This window comes from Danio aesculapii, chromosome 22, assembly GCF_903798145.1.
Source record: "Danio aesculapii chromosome 22, fDanAes4.1, whole genome shotgun sequence".
Taxonomy (NCBI): Eukaryota; Metazoa; Chordata; class Actinopteri; order Cypriniformes; family Danionidae; genus Danio; species Danio aesculapii.
In genome coordinates this window covers 25416838-25429788 of record NC_079456.1, presented here as the reverse complement: position 1 = coordinate 25429788, position 12951 = coordinate 25416838, and the positions used below count along the sequence as shown (strand labels likewise).

At 36.1% G+C, this 12951-nt stretch overlaps 1 protein-coding gene and 1 long non-coding RNA gene across 2 annotated transcripts; both read left to right on the top strand.

Annotated features, from left to right (window-relative positions):
• The first annotated feature begins 487 nt into the window (after nt 1-487).
• LOC130215504 (uncharacterized) lies at nt 488-2968 on the top strand. The gene is made up of 3 exons (XR_008835713.1): nt 488-723; nt 961-1016; nt 2795-2968. It is a non-coding gene; the product is annotated as an uncharacterized LOC130215504 (long non-coding RNA).
• Nucleotides 2969-5033: 2065 nt separating this feature from the next.
• Nucleotides 5034-11251, top strand: LOC130215756 (uncharacterized). The gene is made up of 13 exons (XM_056447604.1): nt 5034-5213; nt 5665-5743; nt 5856-5995; nt 6142-6305; nt 6398-6527; nt 6639-6694; nt 8193-8322; nt 8434-8489; nt 9863-9992; nt 10104-10159; nt 10547-10747; nt 10843-10969; nt 11075-11251. The coding sequence occupies exons 1-13, from the start codon at nt 5034-5036 to the stop codon at nt 11249-11251; spliced, it is 1626 nt and encodes a 541-aa protein (XP_056303579.1).
• The last annotated feature ends 1700 nt before the right edge of the window (nt 11252-12951 follow it).

Below are 12951 nucleotides of genomic sequence, written 5' to 3'. Positions count from 1 at the left end.
CACAGAACGTCACCACTACAGGCCCTGCTGCACAGAACGTCACCACTACAGGCCCTACCATTCAGAGAGTCACTGCTACGGGAACTTTTTCTCAGAGATTTGGCACTTCTTATTCTGCCATGTTCATCAAGATTTTAACCCTGTTGGAAGAAGTGAAGGAGACCCAGAGGGTACATAGTAATATGCTAAATGCTTTACTTTAGCAACACGATCAGCCTTTGCCAGAGGTTCCTGAAGGAATTGACTTTCCTTTAACAACCACTGAAGACTTGGAAGCAGTGAACAAAAATTGCAGGACCCAATAATAATGTCCGTTGTTGTGAGTTCATGTTAAGAGTTTACACTGATTGTTGGTTTTATTTTTGTCTGGTGATCCAGGGTTTGAATTTCGAGTGGATGTTATACTTGCGTGCCTACCAAGATGTGATTTTTGTTAGGTCTGTGCAATTAATTAAAATTCTATTTCAATTTCTGCTTCAAACGAAAGCGTAAGAGAGAGAAAATCTCAAATGAAATTCAGGTTCTGTGATCACCCTGCAGGTGAACTGATTTATGCATTTGTCTACACATTTTGTTTGTGTTTGTACATAGGTTACAATGGTAGCAGATATTGGTGGTTCTTCACTGGATGATGCTACCAGGAGGATGATGAGATTCCTAATTTCAAATGAATTGGCGATCCAGTACAACCTCTTTGGCTGTCTGGCAAGAAAAGGTTTCGAGGTGCATTTTTGATGCCATATTTGCTAAATATCTTTTGTTTGACTACTCATACAGATTTATTTTTTATTTTTCATTTTGGGGCAAACTAACCTTTTAACCCTATAGTAAGTGTTGTTAATTAATATTACTGAGTATGTAGTTAAATGTACCTACTCTGGTTACATTTTTAATAGTCTTCTTGTCACGATGTAGATGGACATTTTAGATGATTATATGTGCAAACTTTTGTTTCTATAGGTGTACTGAAGAAGAATGCGATGACCAAAAGCGTGAACCAGAAAGACAGAGAAAAGGTGCTCTCAAAGTGGTTAACAGGGGCTTGAGATAGGGGCGGCAAAAGAGCAATCAGGTCACAGCAGTCTTCAGGACTGTGATCAATTTTGTGTCCATCCATACAAACTGTGTTGAGACCAAGTACTGTAATACTTGTTTTTATGTTTTATATTGTAATCGAGTTTTTAAAAAGGTTAGTTCACCCAAAATTTAAAACTATTATATCTGTTCTATTGATTTAAACCAAGGGTGTCAAACTCGGATTTTGGAGGGCCACTGCCCTAAACAATTTAGCTCCAGCCCTAATAAAAAAGTAACTCATCCAGTTAATGAAGCCATTCAGGCTTATTTGACAACTAGGTTGTATGTGTGTTGGAGGATTGGAACTAAAATCTGCAGGTCTGTGGCCCTCCATGGGTTTGAGTCCCCTGCTGTAAACCTACAAGACTTAATTCATTTCTAAAACTCAAATGATGTTTTTAATAATAAAAAAACTCTCCACTGAAAGCCTATTCATGACTTTTTAGACAACTTGAATTCAAAAGCTCCTTTTATAATAATATTTTTTTCTTATTTTAGCAGTTTATAAAAATGTCATGAAAAATGAATACATGTCTGATGGATTTGGGTAAAGATGTAATGACAAAATTTTCATTTCTTGACGGTTTTGTTTTTTTATTTTAATGAGACTAATTTATTAAATGTTACATAAGTTTATGTAAAACCAGCTGTTGGGTTGTAGCACCCTGGTTTAATATAAATTGGTAATGTTGGTGTTTAACACCACAATAACATGAAGTTTTATTAAAAATGTCTTATAATAAAGTATTTAATATACTAAATTACATTTTAATTTCTGATTTATTTATTTTTAATTGTGCCTTTCATGTTTTGTAATTTTGTAGATGAACGAACAGTGGAATATTAAAGCAGAAAACTGACAATTACCTAACTAAAATACTAATGTTGCTTTTATCAATTAATCTTTTATTTTAAATATCACAGGGAAATTAAAATTTGTATTGATAATGTTGTATACATAACTATACTGTTCAGACATTATGCTTCAAAAAGATTCATAACAATAATGCATATCTGGGACCAATATATGGGCTTTATAAATGTTGCCCAGTTGGACCCCATTCAGGTTCTATGTGAGATTTGTGGGCTAATTAATATAGGGCCCAAGTGGAACCCACGGACAAACCTATCCAATATGGGTCTTATATGAGTTGCCAATTTGGGCCCCACATTAGTCCCAGTCAGGCCCCATATGAGATTTATATGGGCTAATCACAATAGGGCCCACATGGAACCCATGGACAAACCCATATAGGGCCCATATTTAACTAGAAGAAGGAACAAGCCCAACCTATGGGTAGATAGCCATTATAACATAAAATAGGAAGTGCTTTCTCAACTAAGAACAGATAAAATTTCTTAAAAAACACATGGAATAATAAAGCCAGAGAGATTAAGAGTTTTTTTACAGCAAATATTTACATCAATCAAATGTCAATTTGCTTTTGTAAAGTTTGGATTTTTTTCCCTTGACTCTAAATTTAGCTTTAAATAAAGTTCTTGTTAGTTATTTAATCAGAATAATATAGACTAATAACAATTTAATAAGTGATTTCTAAGCATTTTTGTGCTGTATAAGTGGTAAAGTATCTGCATCTAAAGTTGATTATGTAATAAATGCTTTTACACAACAATTAAAGCAGCAAAATTTAATTCAATTCAAACAACATTCTGATCACAGAGGTGATTGACAAAATGATTTTTTTCCATTCAGCAGAAGCCTTTAAAGAGGAACCCAGAGAAGGATCAAAAGTGGAGGAGACCAGATCAAGATCGGCAGTCAGTCCAAAGGTTCTTTCACTAATTAACAAGATTTCAGACTATGAATGGATTGAGAAAAACTGAGTGTCAGATCTTCCAACATTTCCTATCAGAGATTCTTGGCAGCGTCACAAACTTAAAATATTTGCTGATAATTTGCTTTCATGGTTTACTTTTGTTTCGTCAAGATGAATATGTTTACACGTGCTTCAGTTTTAAGGACAATCTCATTATTCATAGTAATTTGTTTACCAAACTGCATTATTGTTACAGTTTTGAACAATTTCTTTTATTGTGTATAGACCCTTTTCACAATATCGGTTATCTTATCTTTCGGGTCGTCATAGTTGAGTAATTTATGAGCAGTTATTGGCTCAAATAAGAGAAGAAAAACTCCCTGAGAGTGTTTTCACGACTTAAAAAATGAGGGAAAATAGTGTGAGACTGATAACGGCAACCAGAAGAGAGAACAGTATTAAATTTACTGTCCCGCACAGAGAATCTGCATTACAAAGTGTAACTTTATAAGTCTACAGACATTTTTGAAAAAATCTAAATATTAAAAGATTTAGGATGCTGATTAGCTGTGAAATGCGTCTTGTGAAAAGGGTCTGTTGTGCTGCTATTTTATATTGGTGTATGTTGTTGCAGTGATCTCGTTTTATCTTTCGGACTCATTTTTCTGTTGGATTATGATTGCATTAATGATCATTTGTTGGTGAATGCATTATTAAAACACTTATGACTGATTATGTGAATTATAGCAGTGTTCAAAATTGATCATTTTATGTTTTGTACATGACTTTTAATGAATAATAAAAGCTTAAGAAAATACAGAAAATACACTGTAAAGTTACAGAAAAAAAACAACATATTTTTGAGTTTTGAATTAATTTCTGTCATTTTACGTGCCCGTTATTTTACTTTTTTTGGCACACTGTGCAGCCAAATGCAGGATGTTTATCTCTTTTGGCTGGTGGTCTCTGATACAGTTCTTTATGGTCAGTGGTGTTTTGCTGTTTGGTTTGTGTTTCGATTTGTAATGTCTGTTCTTTCCTGCAAATGCCTGCCCCACAGCATTGACCGTAGCAGATGTTGTTTGTTAAAAGTAAACTGCAGTACATTACCCAGGATTCTTCTAATTGTTTGTGCCCAAAACCAGTTCCTGTAAAACCTATAATAATAATAATAATAATAATATTACAGAAGCTTAGCCGTTTTTTGTGACTGGTTTTACCAACTTTTGGGGTCAAATTAAAGGTTTTATTGAAATATTATTTCTTGGTGTTTTTTCAGTACATGTGGTCAGTGTTACAGAATAATAATGATAATGCTTTAATGTTTTTCATTTTAGTCTAGTTTGCTATAGTGTGATTTAGCTATGTTAATTAATATACGCAAACACGTGTTTGCTAGAACAGTGAACATTTTTCATTGAAAAATTTAAATGTTAATGTTATTTAATCATCCAGAAATCTTTAAATTTATCTGTGCCCAAAGCCACTTACTGTAGAAACCTGTCATAATAATAACAATAATTTAAAGATCATACATACCCTTTTTTCATCACTGGTGTTTATTTACATTACTTTAAACATTATATATAAAGAAATTAAATCTATATAGAATTCTTCCACCTGTAATTATAATCGTAACAATAATGATAATAATTATAATGATGATGCAAATGCTTATATTCCTTTATTTAAAGATTTCGTGTAAAAAATAAATACATTAGAAAAATAAACCAATAAAAAGTCATTCGTGATTATTGATCATTCATTATTTCTGATCGTCCTGAAATTTTGACTCGTGGTAGACGATTATTGCCTGTTTTTATTGTTTTTATTATTATTGTGAAAATGCCAACTGGGTCTCGACATGCTTGAGCAGAACTCAGAAATATGGTGTTGATGTTTTCTGAGTGATATATTCACGGCTCCTCTGCTGAAATGACTGTAAACTATTAACCTCTATGCTGTAGACGAGCTTCTCATTTCAAAACTAAACATTCGCGGCTCTGAGGCGTTGCTATGCGACTTTAGAACGCGTTCTAAAAAATTGTGTTCTGAGATAATTTCTCATTTACGCATTCAGTATTCGACAACTAACTGTACAGACGCAAGAAATTTACAGCTGATACTATCAGACTATCATTTCATTTCAGTATATTGTTCAGTTTTCATCGTCGAATCATGGAAAGAAACAGTTTGGATCACGCTATGTGCTTCAGGAACTCTTACGATCAGAGTCTGTATTATAGCACAATCAGGGAAATAAAACCGCTGATGAGCAAGGAAACTCGAGAAGCTTTCTTTGCTGAAGACATTGCTAGGTGGCTAAAGCCCCAGCCACGTCTTACAGTTCGTCAAATTGTGAGTGACTCGTTAAAAATGCCTGGCTCTTTTTCCGGACTAGCCCAAAAGGGGCTAGTTCACACAAAAATGAACATTACATCACACTTTACTGTCTCGCATGTGGTTTAAAACTGAATTTCTTCTGTTAAAGACAAAAGTAATATTGTGCAAAATGCTGTTTGACGGTACCCATTGAGTTCCATTGTCGAAAAAAGTTACTATGAAAGTAAATGAGAACCATATTGTCCTCAGAATTACTTTTGTGTTCAACAGGAGAAAGATGTAAATGACGACAGACGTTTCATTTTGGGTGAACTAAAATATGGCTCAATGCTTTAAGAAGCATACAGTTTTATGATTTTTGAAGCTAATGTATATTCTACCACAATAAGTTTAAACATCATTTCATTTTAAAACAAACCTGTATTTATAATTATAATATAATTTGTTTTCTTTTTATCACCAACAGCAGCTGGAGACGGCCCCCAACCCCAAAGAACTCGAATTTGTTGACACACCAAGAGTTGTTTGGTATAGCAGAGACAAAGGTGAGCTGCTCAAACAATCTCAACTGAATTCAAAACACATTTCTTGTGTAGTTACCATGTTCAATTGTAGGAACCACATTAAAGTTTAAAATAATGAGATGTTGGTTTGCAGGACTACGTATGTGTCCGCAACCTGAGGAGCCAGAGGAAGGATGGTACTCTGGCCCTGAAGCTGTCTATTACGAGAAGGTACAAAGTGGCATGAAAGCCAAAATATCAGAGAAGATTGAACAGCAACGCCGTGACAGATCAGTAAGTAAATGTTGTGTGTTTATTCTTCCAGTTTAATTCAATATTATTTTCTGTTTACAACATATTACAGGTTTTCTATTATGTTTATCATGAAGAATATTTTTTCATCCTGTCTGTAATTTGTCCTCTCTTTCTCTCTCTACAAGGCTAGTAGGACACTTCAACAGTCAAGACCCGGTTCTCTCAGTCCGAGAGGGCAGGCGACTCCTGGAGAATTGTCCAATCTCCAGCCACGACTACTGCCTAAAAGACCACAGCAGTATAATAAAACAATAGGAGTGAATGAGAACCTCTCGTCATTCTCCAGAATGTATGTCTTTCTGTTTCTGCACATGCTAAAAGTGCAGACGGTGCTTCTCATACTGTGATTCATAATCATCATGTTACTGTGATCTCTTTCAGAAAAGACAAGGCTAGTAGCACATTTCGTCAGTTGAGACCCTGTTCTCTCACGCCGAGAGGTCAGGCGACTCCTGGAGATTTGTCTAAACTCCAGCCACGACCACCGTCTAGAAGGCAGGCAGAAGGCACTGTGAGTAGACAATCATAGCATTAAATGTGTTTGTATAAATATCATCAGTCATTCTTAAACCTGCATTGATAATGATAATACAGCATTAACATGTTTATTTCTCACCAACAGCAGGATCAGAAAATAATCCGTGAGGAAGTCTCCGGCCAACCACAGCTCCAGCAAACGTAAGTATTTAACATCACTGTACATCACATCACCACAATCCTGTATTATAGGGCAGGGCGATTCAGCCTAAAATCTAAATCTCGATTACGATTAAAGAACGATTATTTTATTTTGTTGACCTCAAAGACAGTTACAGTACAGTAAATATGCTCACATATTGACGTAAGAGATTTCTGAATAAAGGGTGCATTACTAGATTTTAAAATAATTGAAGGAAACATACACTGTCTACTATCTATGGTTATTTACTGAACAAAGGGGCAGATTGGCCACAGGGAGCACCGGGACATTTCCCGGTGGCCTGATGGTCTATCTGGCCTGCCACCGTGATTTTGGCCTGCCGTCCCCCCATTTTTCATAAATATCACGCTCCCCCCTCCCTCCCCCCTGCTATTCACTGTGGCTTTCCCGATTGAAAATGCTGTCCCAGTCCGCCCCTGACTGAACATCAACGTTGAACAACTGAAATTAAAACAGACACTGACTAAAACCAACAGTCACTTTTTTCTTATAAAAAGTGAAAATAAATAACTTGAACTTTGGAAAAAAAAAAATATATATTTTCAGTGTTTTTCATGTTAAAAGTAGAAAATAAACAGCATCTCTTCTAGATAAAATAACTCTTCTATATCCTGTAAATAATGTTTTAAACTGCATTTCTTGAATCTTCTGTAAACAAATATTTTAGTGTAAATAATAATTTAAATGTAATGGAAAATATGCCGTCTCAAGGCATCTCTGGCGCAGCTTTCAATCATTGTCAATGTAGTGCAAACGTGTGAAGTATAGTTACATCTTTTAAAAGGTAAACAGGTATGCGACCGTGTGAAGGCTGCGCTGGACCATAACTGTGCATTCAACACAGATGTATAAATCAGCCTTAACACAGCAGGGTCACGTGAATCCACATGCAGTAGGTAATTGAAAAAAACTTACCTGGAAAAATTAGATTGATTATAAGCTCTTAATGTCGATTTCAATTACTTTTGGATTAATCGCCTAGCGCTCTGTATTACACACCACTCTATTGCAGTGTTTCCCAACCCTGTTCCTGAAGGCATGCCAATGGTACACATTTTCAATGTCTCCCTAATCAAACACACCTGAATCACCTAATTAGAACATAAGAAGAGACTCCAAAACCTTAAGTTAATTAGTCAGGTAAGGGAGACATCCAAAATATGTACTGTTGGTGTGCCTCCAGGGAAAGGGTTGGGAAACACTGCTCTATTGTATATCTGAATGTTTTATGTTTATTATTAATTATTGCTTTGCATTTATATTTTATAACAGTATAAATAAAGTAAATATTAAACAGTTCAGGAAATATGCACATAACAATAATGACTTTTGACTTTGATAAATGTTTAAGCCACACTTTTGAGGTCATTAATATGTGCACAATGTATGTCTTTCTGTTTCTGCACATGCTAAAAGTGCAGACGCTGCTTCTCATACTGTGATTCATCATCATTATGTTACTGTGATCTCTTTCAGAAAAGACAAGGCTAGTAGCACATTTCGTCAGTTGAGACCCTGTTCTCTCACGCCGAGAGGTCAGGCGACTCCTGGAGATTTGTCTAAACTCCAGCCACGACCACCGTCTAGAAGGCAGGCAGAAGGCACTGTGAGTAGACAATCATAGCATTAAATGTGTTTGTATAAATATCATCAGTCATTCATAAGCCTGCATTGATAATGATAATAGAGCATTAACATGTTTATTTCTCACCAACAGCAGGATCAGAAAATTATCTCTGAGGAAGTCTCCGGCCAACCACAGCTCCAGCAAACGTAAGTACTTTTACATCACTGTACATCACATCACTACAATCCTGTATTACACTTCACTCTATTGCAGTATTGGTCCCCTATATGGGCTCATTTATTCCATGTTTGACTTCTATGCTTTCATAAATTTTAAAACTAGCCAATCAAAACAGGCTTTAAGACCAAGAGGAATCTTCTGTAGAATTATTATTATTATTATGATTGAATATTATGTGTGAATTACTCAAATAGTCATATTGTGACTGAGGAAAGTTGAATGTACTGGCCAGGGGGGCGTTTCTCAAACAACAACATAACTCGCAACTGAACTGTCATACTATGATGCATCGTTTGGGAAAAGAACGATGTAGTGACGAGTGTTTCCCAAAACCCGTAGTTTCTCTGTCGCAGATCCATCATTTGAATCACATTAGTTATAACGTAAAACGGCAATAATGACGCTCTAAACGGGGTGGTAACAACTTCTTTAGAGAAGAGCCTTATTATTAACACGTATTCTAATCTCATATATAAAACATATAAATAAATAAATAAATGATGAGGCTATTTATTAAGAAATTAAATTTATTATTTATTAGGGAAAAACATTATTTTAATAATATTATTAATGATGATGATGTTGATTATTATTATTATTAAGTAGGATATTGTTTATCTATTTTTCATTTTTTGAAGTCTACTTTTACAATTTGACATGCAAATCACTGCAGAAATGTTCTAACCAACAGGCCCACGTCATATACAGTACAGATACTTAATAAGATACTAAAGCATTAACGTATGCTATATATTTTGGTTTTCACAAGTTTTGGAGATGTAACATAAATACCGCTTTTAAATAATAGGTCACCTATAGCTTTCGTCATGAGCCATGGCTGTGTTCAAAATGACATCAATGTTTTCAAAGTGCACTGTGAAGGGAGCGCAATTGTAGACAAGAAGATCGCTAAAACTGAACTGTAAAAATACTTTGAAAGCAATTTACACCTAAGAGAGATGACTTTTGCTATTATACAAATATTTATGCTACATGAAAATGTGGTTATGATCACCATCCATCAAGCTAATCCAGCAAAAATTGTGCAAAAATGTCACTATAATGCAATATTTAAACCTCATAAGTAAATAGAAAATAAGGCAAATAACTGCAAAATGGTCCAGTTTTTCAGTAAAAAAGTACCAGCCCTTTCAATAAGCTGCTACAGGCCTGACTTTATTAAAATGTTCTGATTGCCAGATGCTGATGTCAAGACAATATAATAGCATCATGCCTATGTGCACAATTGATGTTTTTCTGTTTCTGCACATGCTAAAAGTGCAGACGCTGCTTCTCATACTGTGATTCATAATCATCATGTTACTGTGATCTCTTTCAGAAAAGACAAGGCTAGTAGCACATTTCGTCAGTTGAGACCCTGTTCTCTCACGCCGAGAGGTCAGGCGACTCCTGGAGATTTGTCTAAACTCCAGCCACGACCACCGCTGAGAAGGCAGGCAGAAGGCACTGTGAGTAGACAATCATAGCTTTAAATGTGTTTGTATAAATATCATCAGTCATTCTTAAACCTGCATAGATAATGATAATAGAGCATTAACATGTTTATTTCTCACCAACAGCAGGATCAGAAAATAATCCGTGAGGAAGTCTCCGGCCAACCACAGCTCCAGCAAACGTAAGTACTTTTACATCACTGTACATCACATCACTACAATCCTGTATTACACTTCACTCTATTGAATATTTGAATGTTTTATGTTTATTAATATTGATTACTTTGCATTCTTTATATTTTATAACAGTGAAATTAAAGTCGAAATTGAACAGTTCAGGAAATATAACAATAATGGCTTTTGACTTTGATAAATGTTTAAGCCACACTTTTGGTCATTAAATAGTCATTAATATGTTCTGATTGCCCGATGCTGATGTCAAGACAATATAATACCATCATGCCTATGTGCACAATTGATTCTGTTTGGTTTTTACACATTCTAAAAGTGCAGACGCTGCTTCTCATACTGTGATTTTTAATCTTCTTTTTTACTGTGATCTCTTTTAGAAGAATCTCTGTTAAAGAGAGAATGGAAGCTGCAGCAAAGGCCTGGAAAGATGAGAATGAGAGAAGAGAGAAGACTAAAATTGAAGAAGAGGAAAAGCAGGAGACCAGCTCTGATAATGTCTGGAATTTGATGTTAATGATGGAGGAAAGATATGAAACATTGAAGGCCCTCAAGCACTACGAGGCCAGAAAGGAAAATCTGTAAGTATCTTGTCTGATTTCTTCTCAGTCTTTGGGAACAGAAGACACAGTAAGTGTTTGACCTCTGTGTTTTTGTCTTGTGTGGTTTTGTGCAGTGAAAAGAAGATGGATCCCCTGCAAAACAGCAATAATGCTCATGATCGCCACATCAGAGAAGCCCTGGAGGAAAAGCAGCTGAAAAAAATACAGCGGCAGAAACAGGACGCTTCCTGGAAAATCACAGTAAGTGCAGAACGTGACCCAGTAAAGCTGTCAAACCCTCACACTCATCCAAATGTCATAACAGACTGTACAACTGAGCTCAAACACGACTTTTTCTCTCACCAGAACAAACTTATAACAGAGAAGATCTCAGAGGTCTTTGAGGCATCTGAAGGGGTGCTCCACTATGCTGACACTAATTTAAAGGAGAAAGCATTGGAGAATCGCTGTTTGGACGCCTGCCAGTTCCACGAGCTCCCAACAAAAGTGAAGCAGTGCTTGAAAGATCTCCAGATCCAGTAAGATATAAAAATACTTTTCTTTATGAACCTACTGAGGATCAGAAGTGTTCAAATTCTATTGAAATATTATTACAGTGGCCATTTAAAAGCTCTTGATAATCTGACTATTGCTTTCTTTACTTCACTGAAAAAGACAAAACGGGAGAACCTTCATGGAGCAAAAGAGGGAAGAACGGAGACAATACAGAAGACAAAAAAGGCTGGCGATAGCACTCGCTCCTCCTGTGGTTATAGTAAGTGATGTACAGAAGCAGCACTACATACCTGTTCCTGTTGTCTTGATCATCAAATACTGTATCATTGATTTCAAGCGTGCGGCTAAGTTTTATCATGTCGTTATTGCAGACTGGAAGAAAGCTGATGCAGCCCACCTCCAAGAGCTGTAAAGAAAGCAGAACCAGTTAAACAGAGGCTCTAGACTAATTAAAGGAAGAAAGGCTTTCTCCAGCTCTGTTATCCTCCTTCTCAACAGCTGAAACCATCAAAAGAAGAGGAAGAACAACTTCTCAACAGCAGAAATCTTCATCAAAGCCTTGTGTTTCCTCACTCTGCCAGTGGTCTCGTGTAAATCAGGGTGGGCTCAAGCATCATCATTGGTGCACTAGACTGACTGCTGCTCCTCTATCCAATCAGTGGAAGGGGGAGTTGACGTCTCTCTAATGTGACTCATGGATGTTTCAAATATATTCCGTGTCAAATACCTCATACTGACTGAAATCTGAAGTTACTGTGTATAAATGTATGAGGTATTTGACCGGAAACCCTCATCCTCCACAGACAGTAACTGTCCCAACTCATTCAAGGTCCAGAAAGGTACCGTAAATCTCCTCACACAGAACACGTCTTCAGTGGATCATTTAAAATATTATCAAGTCATGAGAAAATGCACATTTATAAAGACTTTATTCAACAGTTTCTCCTCCTCAGTGTCAGTAGGGTGTGTGTTCATGTGTCGTGCTTGGTCGCGTCTCTGACGTATTACCTCAGATGTGCCTGTGCTTTAACATCAAAAAGAGGAAGTCGCGCGTGGACATCTGGGGGTGTACGTCACTGCACAGTGCTCATGAACGCGCTCAATGTACTGACACTGAGGAGAAGAAAACTGCTGAATAAATGATTCTCGTAGATTGATAATATTCTGTTTGAACCACTGAAGGCATGTGATCTGTTTGGTGGATGTTGTTTGGTACCTTTCTGGACTTTGAAAGAGTTGGGACGATTGTTGTCTATGGAGGATGAGGGAGCTCTCAGATTTCATCTAAAATATCTAAATGAAGTTACAGTATATAAATGTAGAGGTATTTGACACAAAACCCCTGCAATCAAAGTCAGGTGATTCATTTTGGGTCATCTTACCCTTTAAGCCTGCCTGATTTCAATGAGACTACTGGCAACATTAGGAAATGCAAGTGCAGAACGAGGAAAACAAGAGCCAATGGAGAAGATCATGAGCACACACACACACACTCACAAAAAAAAATAAAATATGTGTGAAAACTTGATTTAGCATCATTTTTTGTGAGTATATTTTTAACAATGTCGAACACTTTCTCTGTATTTGTTGTTTTCTTTCTCATTTGGATGTCATGTTGATACAAAAAAATGAACAAAACATCCTAATTGGAAACATTTAGCAAGGCATCAGAGTTATGGAAAGAGAAGCAGAAGATCTGTGATTGGGCATAAATCTAACAGTTACTC

Bases quoted from the DNA above. Each gene is read 5' to 3' on its own strand.
- LOC130215756 (XM_056447604.1), top strand. From the start codon at position 5,034: ATGGAAAGAAACAGTTTGGATCACGCTATGTGCTTCAGGAACTCTTAC. The intron at 6,695-8,192 runs GTAAGTATTTAA...GATCTCTTTCAG, and splicing joins CAACCACAGCTCCAGCAAAC to AAAAGACAAGGCTAGTAGCA. The intron at 9,993-10,103 runs GTGAGTAGACAA...TCTCACCAACAG, and splicing joins GAAGGCAGGCAGAAGGCACT to CAGGATCAGAAAATAATCCG.